Source organism: Anolis carolinensis, chromosome 5 (genome assembly GCF_035594765.1).
Source record: "Anolis carolinensis isolate JA03-04 chromosome 5, rAnoCar3.1.pri, whole genome shotgun sequence".
Lineage (NCBI taxonomy): Eukaryota > Metazoa > Chordata > Lepidosauria > Squamata > Dactyloidae > Anolis > Anolis carolinensis.
Window position 1 is genome coordinate 162,152,732 of NC_085845.1, and position 19,806 is coordinate 162,172,537.

A 19,806-nucleotide genomic window follows, 5' to 3' on the forward strand; every position below is an offset into this window, starting at 1 on the left:
CGCGAGGTCGTGGCTTGGCGGGATAGGTTTGATGAAAGCGGCGGGTTAGATCAGGAGCATGGACTGTGGAGGCGTCTTCCCAAGAGCGTTCCTCAGGGCCAAAACCCACCCAGTCAATGAGATATTGCAGGCGGCGGCGGTGAAAGCGAGAATCTAAAATGTCCTGAACCTCGAACTCGTCCTCCCCATCCACCAAAATAGGGACGGGGCCCGGCCGGTCTACATCTGGCCGCACACCATCCGCCGGAAGGAGCAGGGAGCGGTGAAACACTGGGTGAATGCGCATTGAACGTGGAAGTTGGAGTTTGAAAGTCACGGGGTTTAATTGCGCCACCACTGGATAGCCGTAGTTTGCAAAGCCGTAGTTTGCAAAGAACGGCGTTTCTTTTGTAGAAGCCTGGACTCCATTGTTGTAGTTTTCTTCTTCATCAGGCATTACAATGTCATGAGCAGGACTACAAGGCCCATGAGTCATCACAGCTTGGAAGAGAAATGGTAAACTACCATTAAGCTCAATGGGCAGTTCAGAATTAGTGCTTTTTTCCTACCCCCAGTGGCATCATGTAGAACAGGATTCAAATATAAAAGCTCAGACCCTTTATGGCAGTGTACCTACTATTTGGCTGTCATAAGTTCTCATTTATTAAAAATGATATGTGCAATAGTGTCTTGAAAATAAGTCTAATTTTCCTCAGATTATTTGCATCAAAATGACAGTACTAATTTACTCTTACTACCAAGGCGTTGGATGGGTAGGAAAGATACATTAAAACATTTCCCACTCCTATTTTGAAAGTTCCATATGGAAAACATATCTTGAAACAGGAAGCGACCTAAATTTCACTATGCTAAATGATATAGTCTTACTTTGGACACTTCCCCTACTTCTGTTTTAGATGGATGCTGCTTCTGTATTATATTCTGTAGAGCTTCCAGTGATCTGACAGAGCGTGCTTAACACACCATAATCTTGTGATACAATTAAAGAGTCCTAAAGTGAAAACTTATTGGACTGAAGTGGCTAGTAAACTGTCTGCTGAAGGCATGGAGAGAATTCAGTGATAGTAAAGATCATGATTCTATTTTCAAACTTCTCTTCCAGAGCTGAAAGAGGTATAGGAGTAGTTTCACAGTCATTTTGGATCTACTTAAATCATCAATTTTGCATAGTTGAATGGAAGAATTCTATAAAACATAAGTTATTGAACATAAAGTACCAGTAGAGACAATTCCAAGTATTTGAGATTTTACAACTTTATGCTTACTTTTCTTATCTTTTTTCTCCTTTTCTTTTTTCTCTTCTTCATCATCAGCTCCAGCACCAAGCAAGGTAAAGATAATTCCAGTTTGTGAATTCACACCTACTGCAGTAACTACCATTCTTCCTGAACCCTCCATTACGTGAGTACCTGAAATGCAAATTTGTTCATTGTTCATATTTATATAAGGTTGAAATTTCTCTAGCTGGCTGTAAAGTATGCTGCAGTTGCACAATTTGCCTGTGTTTAAGTTCTACTGATGTTTCATAGCAGGATGTGGTAACAGTGGACTTCAATATGCTTTGGACTACAATTCCCATAATCCCTCACCATTAACTCTATGCTAGCTAGGAGAAAAAAATCAAGTAGCCCACTCCTATTTTACAAGAATCTACTATAGTTTGAACAAAAAGTCTTCAAAATATAAAGATTTTAGAATACTCAAAACACAGACAATCAAAACCATTCAATAAACAACCATTAGAAAATCTTGCAGCTGCAAGCTTCCAAATAGTGCTAAGACATCTGAATAATGCACAAAATCCTAGTTCCAGAATAATCTACTAGCAAGTATCTAAAAATAATTGTATGTATACCCGCTTCTCAAGCTTCTGGTGGCAGACATTTGTCTTAACAACCCCCATGTTAGCCCAATAATATGGTAATGCAGTTTGAGATAAGAGCCAAATTAATTGAAGGCTGTTGTTCTTCATGTTGAAAGAAAGCATTTCCTGAAATAGTGGTGATGGACAGAAGAGTTTAAAATTAGAAGTAGCAGATACCATGTACAGAACTATTTGTCTTTTTTGTTCTTGTTGCCATCCCTCCTGCAATCAAGCTGCCTTTCCCTCCCCAAATCACTTACATTAGGAATAGACTGCAAGGAGGTAAGGTGGGGCAGATGGAGAAGTTCTGTACTTCTCATATGTGAAAGATATGTTTCTCTTATCAGACCCATGAAAGTATGCATGTATATACACACTGGCCAAGATCCAACATTGAACAACACAGCATAAGAGTATCGCACGTAGAGGTACATTACAGCTATCCATTCAGTGGGGAAGAAGATTGCAGAAATATCTGAACCAGGTTTGCCTTAAAATCTCTGTTGATAATATACCATTTTGAATAGCCAGATGCTTCTTTGAACCCCCCCCCCCCCCCCCCCCCGCTCTTTAACATGTCCAAAATGGCTCTAGTGGCTGCAGTGCTTCATGACAAGTCAGCTCATTGGTCACTGCAGGAAAAACCCCATCTCCACAACAACTGAAGAGAGAGGAAAAGGAGAGATGAAATACAGGCAAACACCTGAACCTACCCCTATGTCAGCCACTAAGTCTGACACGCTCAAGCCGCTCTTGACACGGAAAAATAATCCACTAAGAATGCCAGCCTCTTCCAATTAACAATTTAAGCAACTTTGTCTTTATTCCCTGCTGTAGCCTTGGGACTACCCCTGCAAAGTTTTTGCGTGCCAAAAGGGATGGAAATGTAATCCATCTGCTGATTCTACAGACAGGACTACTTTTAAAAGATCTGTTTGCCTTGGGTCCTGAGCTATGCCTGTAGAAATAACTCTGAGACAGATGGCTTTCCTTTCCAGCCAAACAGAATTTAAACCCAGTAATCTAGTTGGTCATTCACTGGGTACCATTACATGCAGAACAAATGCTTTCCTTATAGCTACTATATTCTTACTGACAGAGACACCAGTAAGAGCAGACTGGTTTTTTTAAGGCGCAAGAGAGCAAAGAAAAGGGGAGGGGGGAACAAAGCAAAGAAATGTTATTTTTAATTGCAGAGAGAGAAGATCAAATTCAGTAGTTTGAGAGCACAGATCACCAAACCTGTGGAAATAGCATTAATTTCCACATAATAGAACAGTGTAGTATAAGAGCAACCTAGACAATGGAGTAGACAAACTCTAGTTAAATAATAATGTTGTAACATTTGCCAAGGAGACCATACCATGAACTCTTTAAAGCACAATTGTTTAATACAGGGTTGAAAATCAGGCAACGTTTCAGACTACAACACCCGGCATTCCTCATCTACTGGCTGTGGTGGATTGAGATTATAGAAGTTAAAGTTTAGCAACATCTGGAGGTCTGCGTAAATCCCATCCCTAGCATAATATTGCAAAACTTTACATTAAGTCTTGAATACTTTTTTAAACATGTGATGCTGACACAATTCCTATCCTCATCTGCTCCCCACTCTCCCATCTCAGTAGTTTGGGGAACCATGTACTGTGCACATGGCTCAGGATCTGTGATTCTGACTTTCCAACCTGGATGTAGTGGACTAGTAGTTCCTACTCAAAGATTCGTGCAAAGACAGGATTAATTTGTAGGCCTAGAAAATCTTCCAGCAGCTTTGATAACAAGGGATTGGAAGCAGTTAAACCTGACATGCACTCTTACTGTTTTAGTGCATTCAGTTTCTGTCAGAAAGCATTGAATGCCATAAGATAAGGTGTCTTATCAAGTTTCCACTTTTGCAATCCCATAGAACCCTTCTGATTTCTACTCCTGTTCAGTGAACACAAGGTACTGTGGGGTACATCAGACAATCCAATAGTTAAAAGCCCTGTTCTAATTTTAGATATCACCTTTTCAGCTTTGAATGTCTATGCCATGTTTAGATGCTGTCTGGGTCTACAGAGCAAGCCTCAAATAGAGCTCAGGCTGAGTTAATGATGCTCAGTAGACCCCGAAAACAGAATGAATTCACTTTATTCTGTGTCATCAGTAATCAATCTCTCGATCTACATATACAATATAAAAAATCCCTATGTCTAAATTCAGTTAAAGGTAGATCCACACACTCAAACAATATAACAATAATGGATGAAGGCAGGATGCCAGACTGGTTGTATGGGTATGAACTGGGTAGCTGTACACCCACCTCTGTAACCACAATCTTATTCACTCCATAACACATACATACATACATACACACACGCACACGTACGTTTTTGGACTAGAACAGTGGTTCACAATCTACTCCGTGGGGACCCAGTGGGCCCCCCGCTTGCCCCTGCCTAGGAAGTATGTGGCCTGTGAAGCCCTGTTGACGCCAGCTTGGCCTATGGGGCCTCTCTGCTGCTGCTGCCACGACTTAGAAGCCCTCCCTGCAAGGCCTCCCCGTGGTTGCCACCACCATAGCCTGCAAGGCTTCCTCACTGCCGCCATGGCCTACAAGACCCCGCAGCTGCCACCACAATCTGCAAGGCCTCTCTGCCTCTGCCGCCATGGCTTACCTGCCCCGTTTTCAATGTGCTTTTACTACAAGGCAGAAGCAGGTTGGACTGGGTGGCCCCTGGAGTTGCTCCTATTATTATTTCAAAGGCTGGATGGTCATCTGTTGGGTGTGGTTTAATTTGTGCTTCTACTGCATGGCAGAAAGAGGTTCCTGAGGTTGGTCCTATTATTATTATTTTATTATGACACAGCAAACAAGATAGATATGCTGGATTTCATATCACAAAATCACAAGTCGAACACTTCCCAAGTGTCTAGGACTGTGTGACCCCCCCCCCCCCCGCGGGTGCCACCTTGAGGTGGGGGGGGGGGACTTAACCATTCCGAGGACGCTGAGGGCTGTGCTGGCAGTAGTGTAACTACCGGCAGGTCCAACCAAGCCAGAGAGGCCTCAGCTGAGGAATGGAACCAAGAGCACCTAACCCATTGGCATTATGGCGAATCAAACCAAAATGAAGTCTATACTGGCTCGGTCGTCGCCCAGGATAAAAAGGACCGTGGTGGATGCTGCTGATTCTGGACATCCATCGACAAGTGGGCTACGGAATCATCAAAACCCAAATGAACAGTCACAGAAGCGGCAGAAATATACAATGCCAGAAAACCGCACTATTATTATTATTGTTGTTGTTGTTGTTGTAAAGGCTGGATGGCCATTTGTTGGTGGTGCTTTGACTGTGCTTTTCCTGCATGGCAGAAACAGATTGGACTGGATGGCCCCTGATATCTTCCACTGAAATACTGCTAAGTTTATGTTGGTTAAAATTATTTTTCATTTTAAATATTGTAATGCTCTTTCTTTCTTTTGCACTACAAAGAAGATATGTGCAGTGTACATAGGAATTTGTTCATGTTTTTTCAATTAGTTTACATAAACATTCTCCATTCATCTGCCACTGCCCAGGCCCATCTGTCAAATTTTAAAATGCAATGTGGCACCAACGTCCAAAAGTTTCTTGGGGCTCCACGAGAAACTTTTCCTTTAAAAAGGGCTCTGTGGCTTTAAAAGTTTGAGAAGCCATGGACTAGAGCAGGGGTCCCCAAACTAAGGCCCGGGGGCCGGATGTGGCCCTCCAAGGTCATTTACCTGGCCCCCGCTCTCATTTATAATATAATATTTTATATCCTTTTTAGTAATATAATATATTTTATATACATATGATATTGATAATAATATTATCATTTTATACAAGATAATACTAATAATAATACCATATAATATTAATTATATGTTATATATTACATATAATATTACAGTATAGTGATATAGTTCAATATAGTAATATATAATGCTAATATTGTGTATAATATACTGTATGTACATACAGCTGCTCTGAGTTCCCTTTGGGGTGATTAGGGTGGGATATAAATGTTGTAAATAAATGTAGTAAATGAATAAATAAATAATTTTGGACTTAAGCTCGCTCAAAGTCTGAAATGACTTGAAGGGACACAACAACAACAACAATCCTAATTAACCTGGCTATCTCATTGGCCAAAAGCAGGCCCACACTTCCTATTGAAATCCTGATAGGTTTATGTTGGTTAAAATTATTTTCATTTTAAAATATATATTGTTCTTTCATTGTTATTGTCGTTGTTTTGCACTGCAAATAAGGTATGTGCAGTGTGCATAGGAATTTGTTTTTTTTTTTTTCCCAAATGATAATTTGGCCCCTCAACAGTCTGAAGGATTGTGGACCGGCCCTTTGCTTTAAAAGTTTGAGGACCCCTGGACTAGAGTATCAAATATATAAAACCAATATTTTCACCAAATAAGCTAATATCAAGCCTCCATCTTGAAGTTATTACTGCTTTGGTAATTTCAAAATTCTGCTTCTGTACATCCCATTTATGCATGCAGAGGATGAATAATTATAAAGATACTGTAGCACCTTTATAGGAGAATACCACTGTAAATAACTTCTTGATAAAAAGAAAAAAAGTGCTTGTCCTTCTGTTGTTGATAATCTTTTTAAAATTATGCTTGGAATAAATGGTACATGCATTTGATTTCCTTTTCCCCAATCACTCCATATTTTAATAATGCCCTCTCCAAAAACCTCAAAACTGTTTTAAATGAAGTGCACCAAGAAGGAATGCTTATTTTACACCAAGTATAATTTCTCTTTACTATTTACATGTGCTTCTTAATTGTACATCTTACGGTATTCCTCAACTAATTATTTTAGCTTTAAGATACAGAAAGAGCTATTTGTGATTTCTAGTTAAGTATATTTTGAATATACTATTTCTGTTTTATTGACTATTCTAAAGCCTTTGACGGTGTGGATCATAATAAATTGTGGAAAGTTCTTGGTGGTATGGGGATACCAAGTCACCTTATCTGTCTCCTGAAGAATCTGTATAATGACCAAAGTAGCAACAGTCAGAACAGACCATGGAACAACAGTCTGGTTCACAATTGGAAAAGGAGTACGGCAGGGCTGTATACTCTCACCCTACCTATTCAACTTGTATGCAGAATACATCATGCGACATGAGGGGCTTGATGAATCCAAGGCTGGAGTTATAATTGCTGGAAGAAACATTAACAACCTTAGATATGCAGATGATACTACTTTGATAGCTGAAAGCAAGGAGGAGCTGAGGAGCCTTATAACCAAGGTGAAAGAAGAAAGTGCAAAAGCTGGGTTGCAGTTAAACATCAACAAAACAAGATTATGGCAACCTGACTGATTGATAACTGGCAAATAGAAGGAAAAAACGTGAAGGCAGTGACAGACTTAGTATTTCTAGGCGTGAAGATTACTGCAAACGCAGACTGCAGCCAGGAAATCAGAAGACGTCTACTTCTTGGGAGAAGAACAATGACCAATATTGATAAAATACTGAAGAGTATCGACATCACACTGGCGACGAAGGTCCGCATAGTTAAAGCAATGGTATTCCCCATAGTAACCTATAGATATGAGAGCTGGACCATAAGGAAGGCTGAGCGAAGGAAGATGGATGTTTTTGAACTGTGGTGTTGGAGGAAAATTCTGAGAGTGCCTTGGATCGCAAGAAGATCAAACCAGTCCATACTCCAGGAAATAATGCCCAGCTATTCACTGGAAGGAAGGATATTAGAGACAAAGATGAAGTACTCTGGCCACATATTGAGAAGACAGGAAAGCTTGGAGAAGATAATGATGCTGGGGAAAATGGAAGAAAAAAAGGAAAAGGGCAAGATGGATGGATGGTATCCTTGAAGTGACTGGCTTGACCTTGAAGGAGCTGGGAGAGGTGGCGGCCGACAGGGAGCTCTGTCGTGGGCTAGTCCATGAGGTCACGAAGAGTCTGAAACATCTGAATGAATAAACAACAAGAAATATTTTTGAAAAATATAATAAAATATCAAGTTTTGTAAAGTGACCCATTGCCCCATGCTTGGTATTCCAATCTGGCCTTGTGTTTTAGGACAGTTAAAAAAAAACACAGTACCCATTCACATTACATCATGATGACATTATATCTCTGTAGCCAGGGGACCTATATCTACATTTTCACTTACTCTCACACAGGTATGCAGATATGGCATTTTCAAGGCTCTCCAGGCAATTCTATATCAGTCTGGACACAAAGTTACATTGGAGAACATACACATTTCTAGAGGGGATACTTTATGTATTTATTTATTTGAGAAATGTATATTCTGCCCTTCTCTTGACCTGGAGAGCCAAAGTTTGCCCATGCCTGTTCAACCTTATGTAATCCTGTGATTTGCAGTACAAGTAAGGGCATTTAGAATTTTCAGGCAGTGCCTCACTCAATTACAAATCCCAGGATTCAACAGAATGAAACCACAGCTGTTAAAATGGAACAATGCAGCTATAATTGTGAAGTTGTGAATGGGCTCCTAGGCTGGAAAAAGGTAGTCTCTACAACTACAAATACTTATTCTGAAAAAAAAGGGAGGTGGGCACAAGAGCAATGTAAATATGCTAATTTTGATCTTTTGATTGTATCCAAATATCACTTATACATTATTGAAGTGATATGCATTTCAACCTGCCTGTTGAAGATCAGCTAACCATCCTGCCTGTCCAGAATTCATAGCAATTCACATACTGCAATCAGTGAAAACCTTTTGCAGTATTGGACAATGGATTAGACCTAAGGGGCAAGACAGGATGGAAGAAGTGGAACATCGGCTGAAAGAAAAGAACAGGAACAGATGGTATGCAGAAAGAAGGGAGAGACAGATGGGGATATGAACAGACTGCAGTTGTTTAGAAAGAACACAGTGACCTGGGGGGGGGGGGGGTAAAGAGCTGGTTACAACATATGCAACGGCTCTCGTCAGGAGTCAAGCTATGTACCCTTTACAAGCCCCCTTTGCACTATGGTTTGATGGTCATTTTAGTGAAATCGTACTGGTAAAATAAAAATGTTATGTCTACTGTAATGATTTCACATGCTTACTTTTTCTGTGCCAGTAAACAAAATAACATCATATCATGTAGAAGGAATGATCTTATATCGTGTCACACTGAACTGTAACATAGTCCAAAAGAAAGGATAACATTTGGTATTCCCACAATTCAGTATTATTTTTCCCCAGAGCCTTTAGTGCACAAAATTACTGAATTCAGCTCTGTGATTTGAAATACAGTACAAACGAGCTCCTAGTGAAAGACAACAAGACTGAGAATCTCCTAAAAACGAACTGTTATGGCGTTCAGACAGGTTCAAACAGAGTGCACTTATAAAGAGGTTCCAATGTAATCCATTCTTTTTATGGCTTTCTGGCTTATAGTCATAATTCATGACTGACTAGCATTCAATTACTTCATTTTTTGTTTGACTTTCCATTCAAAATAGCATTTCAAATAGCCAATCAACAGAAAAATTAACTAATTATTAAAAGCTCATAGTAATAATCATTAGAACATTTTAGAAGTCCAATTTAAAATGATGTACTACAAACAACACATGCAGTTTTATTACTCACTAACAGCAAACTCACTGCCTAAATACCCTAAAGGAACTAGATTCCATTCAATCATGGATGCTAACAAGAGCTTCTGATGGCGCAGTGGGTTAAACCGTTGAGCTGTTGAACTTGCTGACCGAAAGGTTGGCGGTTCGAATCTGGGGAGCAGGGTGAGCTCCTGCTGTTAGCTCCAGCTTCTGCCAACCTAGCAGTTTGAAAACATGCAAATGTGAGTAGATCAATAAGTAACTGTGTTCCATGCAGTTGGAGGTGTCTACGGACAAAGCCGTCTATTCGGCTTAGAAATGGAGATGAGCACCAACCAGTTGGATACAACTAGACTTAATTTCAGGGGGAAACCTTTACCTTTACTAACTAGAGTCAAGCTCTGGATATTACATGGATGGGAGCCCACCATAGAATACCAGGTGTTGTAGACTATATTTCACAGTACGTAACTAGCAACATCACTTCTGATTATCCCTTGCATAAGAAAACCTTATGAAACTCATGGGGGCACCATGAATTAACAAGCAAGTTAAAGGCACATATACACACACACAACAACAACAACACACTCAGGTATTGAGGATTAGTAGAGAGAAAGCCCGAGCAGAGCTGCTTAGAAATTAAAAGGATATTATCAGTGTCTTTCATATCAAATTTAGAGGGTCTAAAGTTTCCTTCTATTAAAAATCTGTCACACAAATCTAATGGAACAACAGTACAAGGAGAACTGAGTTTACTAGCAACAATGGAATACTGTTTGTGATGGAAAATAAATAAAGATTTGTACAGCTCTCTCTATGTTTTTGGACTGTAACTGCCAACAGCCATAACCAGCATAATTAATAGTAAGGCATCTGGGAACAACAGCACAATTCCAAATTATCTTTAGGGGAAAAAGTAGCCAACAAAGAATATAATTGGCTCCATCTCCTTATATTAAGATGAGAATCAATTGCAATATTTTGCAGACCTAACTTCCTAAGTTTTTATTGAAATACAATAACTCATACTTTGGTTAAGTTTTAGCTCTAACATACCTTATAATTAATTCAAAAGTAGCACTGAAGTTAAATCTGTATAGGAGGTGAAATTCAGTTCAAAGCAATAAGAGAAAACCACAATAAACAGATTAAGAGTATTCTACAATACTTCTGTAAATTTAGTAACACAACTTACTCTTCACTCATAGGATTTCATTGTTTCATTTCATTCTAGAAGTATTAAACCATTAATGAATGAATTTTATTTAATGGAGCAAAATTCAGAAATACACTGAATCAACATTGCCTGGCTCAAATAATGCTGTTCTATGTTTAATCTTATGCAAAGTAGATACATTGCACCTACACACACTACTAATCACATTAAAGGATGCTTGTATGTCTGAAATCCTACCTCTTGTTAAGACCCATCTTTTTGGTCTCAGGGAGGTTAAAAGCGTAATACATAATACATAAGAGCACTGGATCGTAGCACATTGTTACCTGGGAAGACAATGTTTCACATAACCTAGTTCTAGAAGTAGGAAACTTTGTCCAGTTTCCAAAATACCTCATGCCCAGATCTTAGCTATCATCTGATCACCCACCTGAGAGCAACATAGGATCTCGATCCAATGTTTTCTTAACATGATCAGATTCTCCAGTCAGTGAACTTTCATCGATTTTGAGGTCATTTCCTTGTATAAGTACACCATCTGCTGGTAAAAGATCACCTAAAAAGAAGCCAAAACTATTATTAACATAAGACACTTTTAAATTAATTTTAGTACAATACATTAGAAATGTGTCAATAATATAAAAAGCATATTTACCATATTTTACTTGTGCAATATCACCAACAATAATGTCAGCTATGGGTATCTGGATGACTTGGCCACCCCTGATGACAGTAAACTTCTGTTCTTGTTCAATCCGGCTTTGCAACCCCCTAAACTGTTTCTCTTTACTCCAGTCATTGAAAGCTGTCACTAATACCACACAAACAACAGACAGGAGGATGGCGGCGCCTTCAATCCAGCCTGTTTCCCCTTCTTCCTCTTCTTCTCCAACGGCTACTGTTCCACATACTGCAAAATAACAAACACTGAAATCTTAGTAGTATTCTGTATTAAAATGAAAAATGCAAGAATCCAAATGCTAATAATACCAGTTACCAATTCCATACAAAAAGTACATCTAGTTATTCATTATTTTAGTTTTTCCAAAGGTATAAGGCTGTTAGGTCTGCTTAGTATTTGCAAGGGAGAATATCAGGTGCTGAAGGCTATATTTCAGAGGAAGTTCATGTCAAGCTCTGAGTATTCCTTGACTAAGAATTCCATGAAATTCATGGGATTTGACTTGAAAGCACATATAAGATTGACTTGAAAGAACATAGAATTTGTACTGCATACAAATTAGAACTATGTTTGTCTTAAAACAGTGATAGATATCATGCTCCCTCTCCTAAGAACACTCACTACTGTCAATACAGTACGAACATTCAGTGGTACAACAGTAATTAGAATCTTTGTCTCAGTCTTGCTACTATGCACCAAAATCTAACAACATGGCCGAAAAATAGTCTTAAAAATGAGTACAGTTTTAAAACAAGCCACAGACATACATACAACCTCCTTTGAAGCCAATTAACTTACCAGAAATGCTAACTGGTTTTATAATAATGTGTGTGGAATACCTTTCTAAATGGAAGAGATTCTTTGGGGGGATTTCATTTGCTGCTACCATGTTGATGGGGATATGGTAAATATGCCACATCCTAAGGATACATTTACATTTTATGGTGTTAAAAGAACTCCAACTGTTTTTCCATAAGCATCTTAGCCCACAATATACATTGGTCACTGTATTCAGATTAAATATATCATATCATCTACTGAATTTGAAGGAAGGATCCTTTTTTTAGTTATGTAAGAATTAAAATTTCCAGGGGAGAAGTGGCTGAGACTAAAAGGATTTTTTTAATGGCAGTGTTGCACTAGAAAAGATGAAGTAACTACAGAGAGAGATTCTGTAACTCTCTTCATCTTTTTTCTGTTGAAACAGCATGCTTCTTGTGGTGAACAAGGTGGCCATAGCTGTTTTATCATTCACCAGATAATACATTTAAAGTTCTTTTCAGTTGTCATCCTAACTTTGTACACTTTTTCTATTCACTCTCTATATAAATGCATGCAAGAAAGCTATTTCAGATTTCAGGAAACTGGTGACTCCAATATTCCAGTTTGACAGAAACTAAGAAGCAACTTCATACATAAATACAAATAATAGAAGGTGGTATTTCAATGGTGTAAAAGCAGCTGTGATGTAAACCCTGTGGAAACAAGGCTGCTAATGGCCTAAATACCAAGCAATCAAACTCCCAATACTATATAGAACACGAACTTCCAAAAGAGGAAGAGCTTAAAACAGTACTTAACAATTCTTTTCATTGTAATTTATAAGGCTTAGCACTTTCTCCCTGTTTCATCTGCACAGCTTCCTATACTCAGTATTTAGCAGTTATGGGCCTATAAAAAGATAAGAATGAGGACCAGCAGTGCTACCTTGTCAGAGTGTTGCCAAGCTCTACGGCTAAACATGTACCAAAGCTGGTCAACTTAGGACAGTGCTGCTTGAAATCTTTTAATTAAACCCTTACATTGTATTCAACATTGCTTCTGAGCATCATCTGTCTAGTTGTAATTTCCAAAGTCTGAATATCAAAACCAAGAGAACATAACTGTCATTCACCATCAAAAAAATATTTTTAAGTTCTCAAGTTTTCTATCACAATATATGCCATGAATAGGAAATGCAGAAAGTAGAGGTCAATCCAATTACTCATGTCCATGGATTAAGTCCACTATTTAGAAGAGTGTCAGCGTGAAGACTTGCCTTATCTATCCAGAGGAACTGACCTCGCTGAGGCGTAAGAAAGTGGAAGAGGGAGATGGGTGTATATTTTTAACCCTCCACTTATGTACAATACAATGTGTGCAGAACTCTTGCACATGGGAAAGCAATTTGGCTATCTGCCATATATATGGCATACTGATGTCCATTACTTTACCCAGTTGATATGTATCTGATTCTGGATATTTGAGGTATATACCACATATACTCATGTGTAAGACAATCTCATGTATAAGCAAAGGGCAGGTTTGGGGCCAAAAATTACAGATTTTGATATGACTTGTTAATAAGACAAGAACCTAAAGGAAGCACCGATTCCCTCTACTCTCCACTGTGGCACCGGATCTGGTCTTTTGTAATGCCTGAGTGGAAAACTGGTGGTAGCAGCTCTTGGGTGCTTCCCTGCTGCAGCAGAGGGAGTAGAGGGAGTTGGTACTTTCTTCAAGTTTTCCCAGGATGAACTACCAATAAACTCTCACCTTTCATCACTCAGAGAAGAGGATGGTTTCTATATATTTTGTTTCCAAGCCAATCCTCTGCCAAACTTCTTTTTACTGCTTGTGGGTTGTGCCACACATAGTCCTCAACCTTCCCACCCATACCAATGTTGCAACACACTCCTTTTCAGTCCCCCTCACATCTGCTTTCAGGGCAGAAAGGACTCACTTCTTAAAATGAAGATGAAAGGACCCACTTCTTTAAAAATCAGTCAGCAAACTCTGACAATATAGCAGAAATCTTGTCCTGTTACCTATGTGAATAATTAATCAAAGCCTAGGGGATGGCACTACATTTTAAAAGCAAGGCTACCAGAATGAAGGATGGAGTCTGTTCCTTTCCAGCCTTCTTTGACTCTTCCATTTACAGAGAAAAGGCACCTGAACTGTTTCTGCTAACTGAAAGATTAATAGACAAGGGAAAATGAAAGAAAGGTCCAGAAGTTGGATATTTATCTCATCTGACAGAGTACCTAGCTCAAAACCACACAATGTGTTTCAGCTAGCTCAAAGGCCTCTGAAACAAAAGCTCGGTGCTTACAAGTTGAACTTATTTGTGTATATTCAAAAAACTAGATATTATTTTCAGAAATTTCTACATAAGACTATAATCTTAGAATCAAAATACATAACACGGTGTTGTGACTGCGCCTTCGGGGATTATGGTTGATGGGGATGGAATTTGAAGAGGAAGAAAAAACCCTCGTGATGAGGGTTCACTGGAGGAGTTGCGCAGGAAGCGACTTAGAGAGCTATATGGGGGATCTTCTGAGGAAGATTCAGATGGGGAGATGGATGCTGAGGAACAGGTGGTGGCTGGGGAAGCGGGCACTGAATGGGCACAGCCACCGGAGATGTCTGGGGATTTAGGGTCTATGGATACTTCTGAACCTGGGGTTTCTGCAGGAGCTGATCCCAATTGGGATGCTTGGAGAAGGGAGGATGGTTCTTTAAGTGTTCATGGGGCTAAGTGTGGGCAGGATGATTGGGACTCCGACGAATTGCTAGGTACTCCAGATCCACGAGCTCTAGCTGTGTGGAGCTCAGACTCTGAGTAGATTTGGGACACCTGGTGTTTGGGTGTGAGTGTTTGGTCACCCAGGAGGAAGGGGAATAAAATGGGAATGTTTGGCCACTGCACTTTGCGTGTGGCAAGGTGTTGCTGAGGCGCCATTGGGATCTCTGTGTTTCCATGAAGACTGGACTTGGACTATGATTTGAATCTGCTGTTATCACCTAGTTTGGCTCTCGCTGTGTCTTATCGTGGACCTGTTTTGGATGACTGCACCCTCTTCAGACCTTGGATCGGAATTTGACCTTGCTACTGCCTTCGCCCTGTGATTGATGACTACTATCGGCTTTTGACTCCTGGCTTGCTCTTTGGACACCGCTGTTATCTCCTGACCTGACCTTGGAATCCCGGACGACGTCTTTTCACCATCCTTTTGGAGCCTTCGGCTTTATCCACATTGTGGAAGCAGTCTACTGCATTCTTAGTTTGTTTGTTTGTTTCCTGACCAATTTGGTGTTTTCTTTTGGGAACTGTTCCTTTGAAAACTACAGAGCCGGCTAGCAGGGCTTGGACTCAGAAAGTGCAGTTTGCACTAAGTTTATTTAGCTTTGTTTTTACCTGCTTGTGTTGCTGAATTACATTTTTGTTTGAACTGCTCTTGAAGCACTGATAGTGAAGTGTTTCAAGGTTTTTTCTGTGTTAACATTACTTTTTGGCTTATCTGCTGAATAAACTCTATTTTTGTTCGCTAATTGGCATCTGACTCTTGACACACGGAGAAGATGGTAAGCAGGAGTTCCTCATTCAAAATTAGCAATTTTTCTATTCTAAAATGCTTCTGAACAAAGCTCTACAGCTTTCATTTTTATAATAAAAACATAAGAATCAAAGGGACAATCCATAAAAGTAGGTTTTGTACCATGACAAATTTTGGATGAAAGGCAAAGCAGTATTTTTTATGCATAACTAGATCAGATTTGTTGCTCAGGGAAGGAAATTGCTATTCTGAAGATCATTGAAGTCAAGGGGTGGAGAAGTGCGTCCTGACTATTTTTTTCAATCTCTGAAGATCAACCCAAACTCTACAACTCCTGCAGATCCTCCAATTAAAAAAACAAGCAATATTTCCCGAAGCAGAACTCCAAACACCAGCTGTAATGATATGCTTTAAAACATCCTTTCCCCCAAAATGTACTTAAATTACACCAAATTGGCCATAACAACAACAAAAACAACAACTTTATTTTTATATCCTGCCACCATCTCCCTGAAGGGACTCTGGGTGGCTTACATGGAGACCAAGCCCAGGATAAACAAAATTTACAAGCTAATACATGATTAAAATATAATAACATATAACATAAACAATTAATTAAAACAAATAAAACCAGCAGAATAAAAACATAATTAAAATGTATCAAGCCAACTCAACAACCAGTAACCAGGATTATAGTGGGCATGATTAGATTAGAGAGGGAAGGGCAAGGACTTGTGCAAAACATAGACTATAGGGCCGAGGCTAGGGGTAAAGTGCTGAATAAACCATGCACCAGCTCTACGAAAAACAGAAAAAACTGATTTTATGAAGGCAGTGTGGATTTACAGCCTCTCTCAGAAGTGAGAAGTGGCACCTGCCCCTGCTACGCTTACTTTTACTGAAGCAAATTGGGAACCAGATAAAATTTGTTGAAAGCTTGCATGGCCAGAATCACTGCGTTACTGTGAGTTTTTCGGGCTGTATGGCCATGTTTCAGTAGCATTCTCTCCTGATGTTTCACCTGCATCTGTGACTGCCATCTTCAGAGGTCTGCTGGAGACAAATGGAGTGTGTATATCTGTGTAATGTTCAGGGTGGGAGAAAGAACCTTTGTCTGTAAAGCAAGTATGAATGTTGCAAATAGCACTGAGTAGCCATGAAGCTGCAAAGTCAATCAGTGAGGGTAACTGCATAGAGGTAGCCTGGCTGTTGTTGCCTGAAAGCATCCTGTTTGGGGGAAATCATGAAAATGAACAAAATCGGATTACCAGTATTAAAAAACACCAGAATCAAGATGGTAAATAAGGAACACCACTCAAAAACAGGGGAACTCCAGACAGCAAACAATCAAATTGCCAATTAACATCTCCGAAACAGAGGATGCCTTAAGGCAACAACAGCCAGACCACCTCTATGCAGATACTCTTATCGATTGACTTTGCAGCTTCATGGCTACTCAATGTTATTCAAGCTTGCTAATTGCAACATTCACTCTTGCTTTACATAGATAAGGGTGATTTCTCCCACGCTGGACATTACACAGATACACACACACACACACACACACATTGATGATCATGCCTTCTTGCTGTCTTTCTGACACAATGTAAATGTTCTTTTAAAAATATATTTAAGTGCAGTTTTCTTTTTCAAAAGGAAAAAAACCCCCACAACCCATGGAATTAAACTCAAGTTCAAATAAAAAAAAGGGAAACCAACGCACAGAAAGCCTGAGCTACATAACTTTAGTGTCTATTGATGCCAGTAAGTTCATAGAATTTTTCTGTGTTAACACAGTAAGACACGACTTCACAGCCTGGTCAAATCTACCACATGCATTCTGCTAATACCTATCACATAACACAAATAATGGAAGGCCTTTCAACAGGGTATGAGTTAAATAGAACCTTCACCATCTACTTCAAGTGATGATGAGCACAACATGATGAACACAAGTGATGATGGCTGGGATTTCTGGAAGTTGTAGGCCAAAAATAAAATGGGGATCCCAGGTTGAGAACCACTGCCCTAGCTACATTTCCCAACCTTGATCTAACTTTCCATCCCATTCATCCTGCCTCTTCCTTCTCCACATCCTATCTACCTTTGTGTAAAGTGAAAAAAGACTTGTCACTGTTAGGCTGTTTTGTTCACAAGTGGGAGCATCATCATCTGAAGAAGCTGCTTGCTGCCACAATGAATTACAGGGCAGCAAACAGCTTTTGCAGGACATGGCAAGTAGAGGCATTGGTATTCTCAAAAATGAACAAACAAATAAGCAACAAAGCCTACAGCTGTCAACTGCCAAATCTTTGAAGAAAATGCAAGCCACTGCTGCCAATTGCTGACCAATACATAGCTTCCACAGAATACAGTGCGTAGTGGCATTGGAGCTCTCACAAGTGAGCAGGAACACCTGCCACCACCAATCACCATGTCCCTGAAGAAACTGAAGGTTGCCACTGCCAATCATAGGTCAGCAAACAACTTCTACAAAATATAGTGAGTGGCTCTCATATAAATGAGCAGGAAACACATGCTGTAGCCAACTGGCATGCCCCTGAGGAAAGAGCAAACTGCCACTACCAACCAGAGGTCAGCAAGCGGGATCCGCAGGACACAGTGAGTGGTGGGATGCTCTCACAAACTAACGAGCAAAATGCCACCAATTGCCAAGTCCCTGTATTTTTTTAAATAATATTTTGGATCTGAAGTTGACTCAATCCACAAATATAGTCTGCAGATATGGTAACTGTAGTTTTCTTTTAGAACAGGGAATAAATGTTAATCTTATGCAAAGTAGAATGTTGATAAAACATTAATAACCTCCCTTCCTACCTCTCATAACTTCTGAGGATTTAATCTATGATTTTTAAAAACCCGAGGCTTGAATGAAGACATTGATATTTGTTTTTAATCTATGGACACAGAATCCATAGATACCAACTTTTATGTGCCTTCAAGTTGCCTGTAATTTTTTCAGGCAAGGAATACTTCCGCTGAATACACCCTATAGCTATTGGAGGACTCCCACCGAAGTACTACCACAGCTGGCCTTACCGAGAGTCTAATATTAAATTAGATCTGGTTCCTTTGGAGCAGGGGTTCTTAACCTTTGATCCAAAAATCCCTTTGACAGTCATGTGAAAACCATGGACTCCTTCTCACAATGTAGCAACAGATAGTTTTATAACACTTAACACCGTGATGTTGCACAGTGGTTTGTACACAGCAGGACTGTGATCACATGCGATCTAGCTTTAGTTCTAACAACTACTGTAATTTCAAAGTATGAATGAGTGCAAGTGATTTTTCAAGATATGCAACAATTCTAATGAGATATTAAATGAATACTACTGTAATTTATTGCATACACTTAAAATGCTTATAATGAAAATAATGCTAGATTTCTGTTAGAGTTCAAAGAAAACAAAACTATTAAAGTTGATTCTTTTTCAATTCAAGCTCATGGATCCTCTGAAATCTTTCCATAGACTCCCAAGGGATCTGTAGACTTTAGGGAGCACAACTGCTTTTAAAATGGAAAACAAGGTAAATTCAAACCAAACTATCAGGATATCAGTCCAAGCATATTACAGTGTGCTGGTGTTTGTCAGACAACTTATGATAGGAAAATTTAAGTTTACAAGTAGTGCCCCTGGCATACATCCACTGTATAATGAGAAGTGCACATCTTATTATTTTCACAATCTATATGCCAGTCTTACTACAATTTCAACATTTATATCAGTTACCACATTTGCTTTTATTTCAATATTTATTGATTTTCACAGTCAAGAACAGGAACTGGCAAAGAGTGAATCTTATCAAGCCTTGACTATGGTGTTTTGCTCCTTTCACAGTGTATAAATTAAAGTGATGAGAGGGATTCCTGCTACTGAACTCATTTCAATGAGAAACACAATGAACAAACAGGCTTTAAATTTGAGGGAATAAAACAATGGGAAACCTCAGAATGCCAGTGCAAACACAAATTTAAAACAATCTCTTACTTTAATTCAAGATACTTTGCAACTCTAGTTAACTTGCTTTAGTTTCCTTCCTTCTATGATTATCACACATTAAAAGAAAGGGAATAATGAACATTATAAATCTGGTGTCACACTTTTGCCACTCCAAATCCCCCAGCCTTACAAAAAATTCTATGTGAACT

The 19,806-nt window shown here is 39.3% G+C and overlaps 1 protein-coding gene across 4 annotated transcripts in view; it reads right to left on the reverse strand.

Annotated features, from left to right (window-relative positions):
* The window catches only part of atp2b1 (ATPase plasma membrane Ca2+ transporting 1), a 100,357-nt gene that overhangs the window by 29,011 nt on the left and 51,540 nt on the right, over positions 1 to 19,806 (reverse strand). For all 4 annotated transcript variants that reach the window (XM_062982797.1, XM_062982798.1, XM_016993752.2 and 1 more), the window contains exons 4-6: positions 11,284 to 11,538; positions 11,059 to 11,184; positions 1,266 to 1,409 (exon numbers count right to left, since the gene is read on the reverse strand). In XM_062982797.1, coding sequence (XP_062838867.1) covers positions 1,266 to 1,409; positions 11,059 to 11,184; positions 11,284 to 11,538 — 525 coding nt within the window. The remainder of the gene's footprint in view (positions 1 to 1,265; positions 1,410 to 11,058; positions 11,185 to 11,283; positions 11,539 to 19,806) is intronic.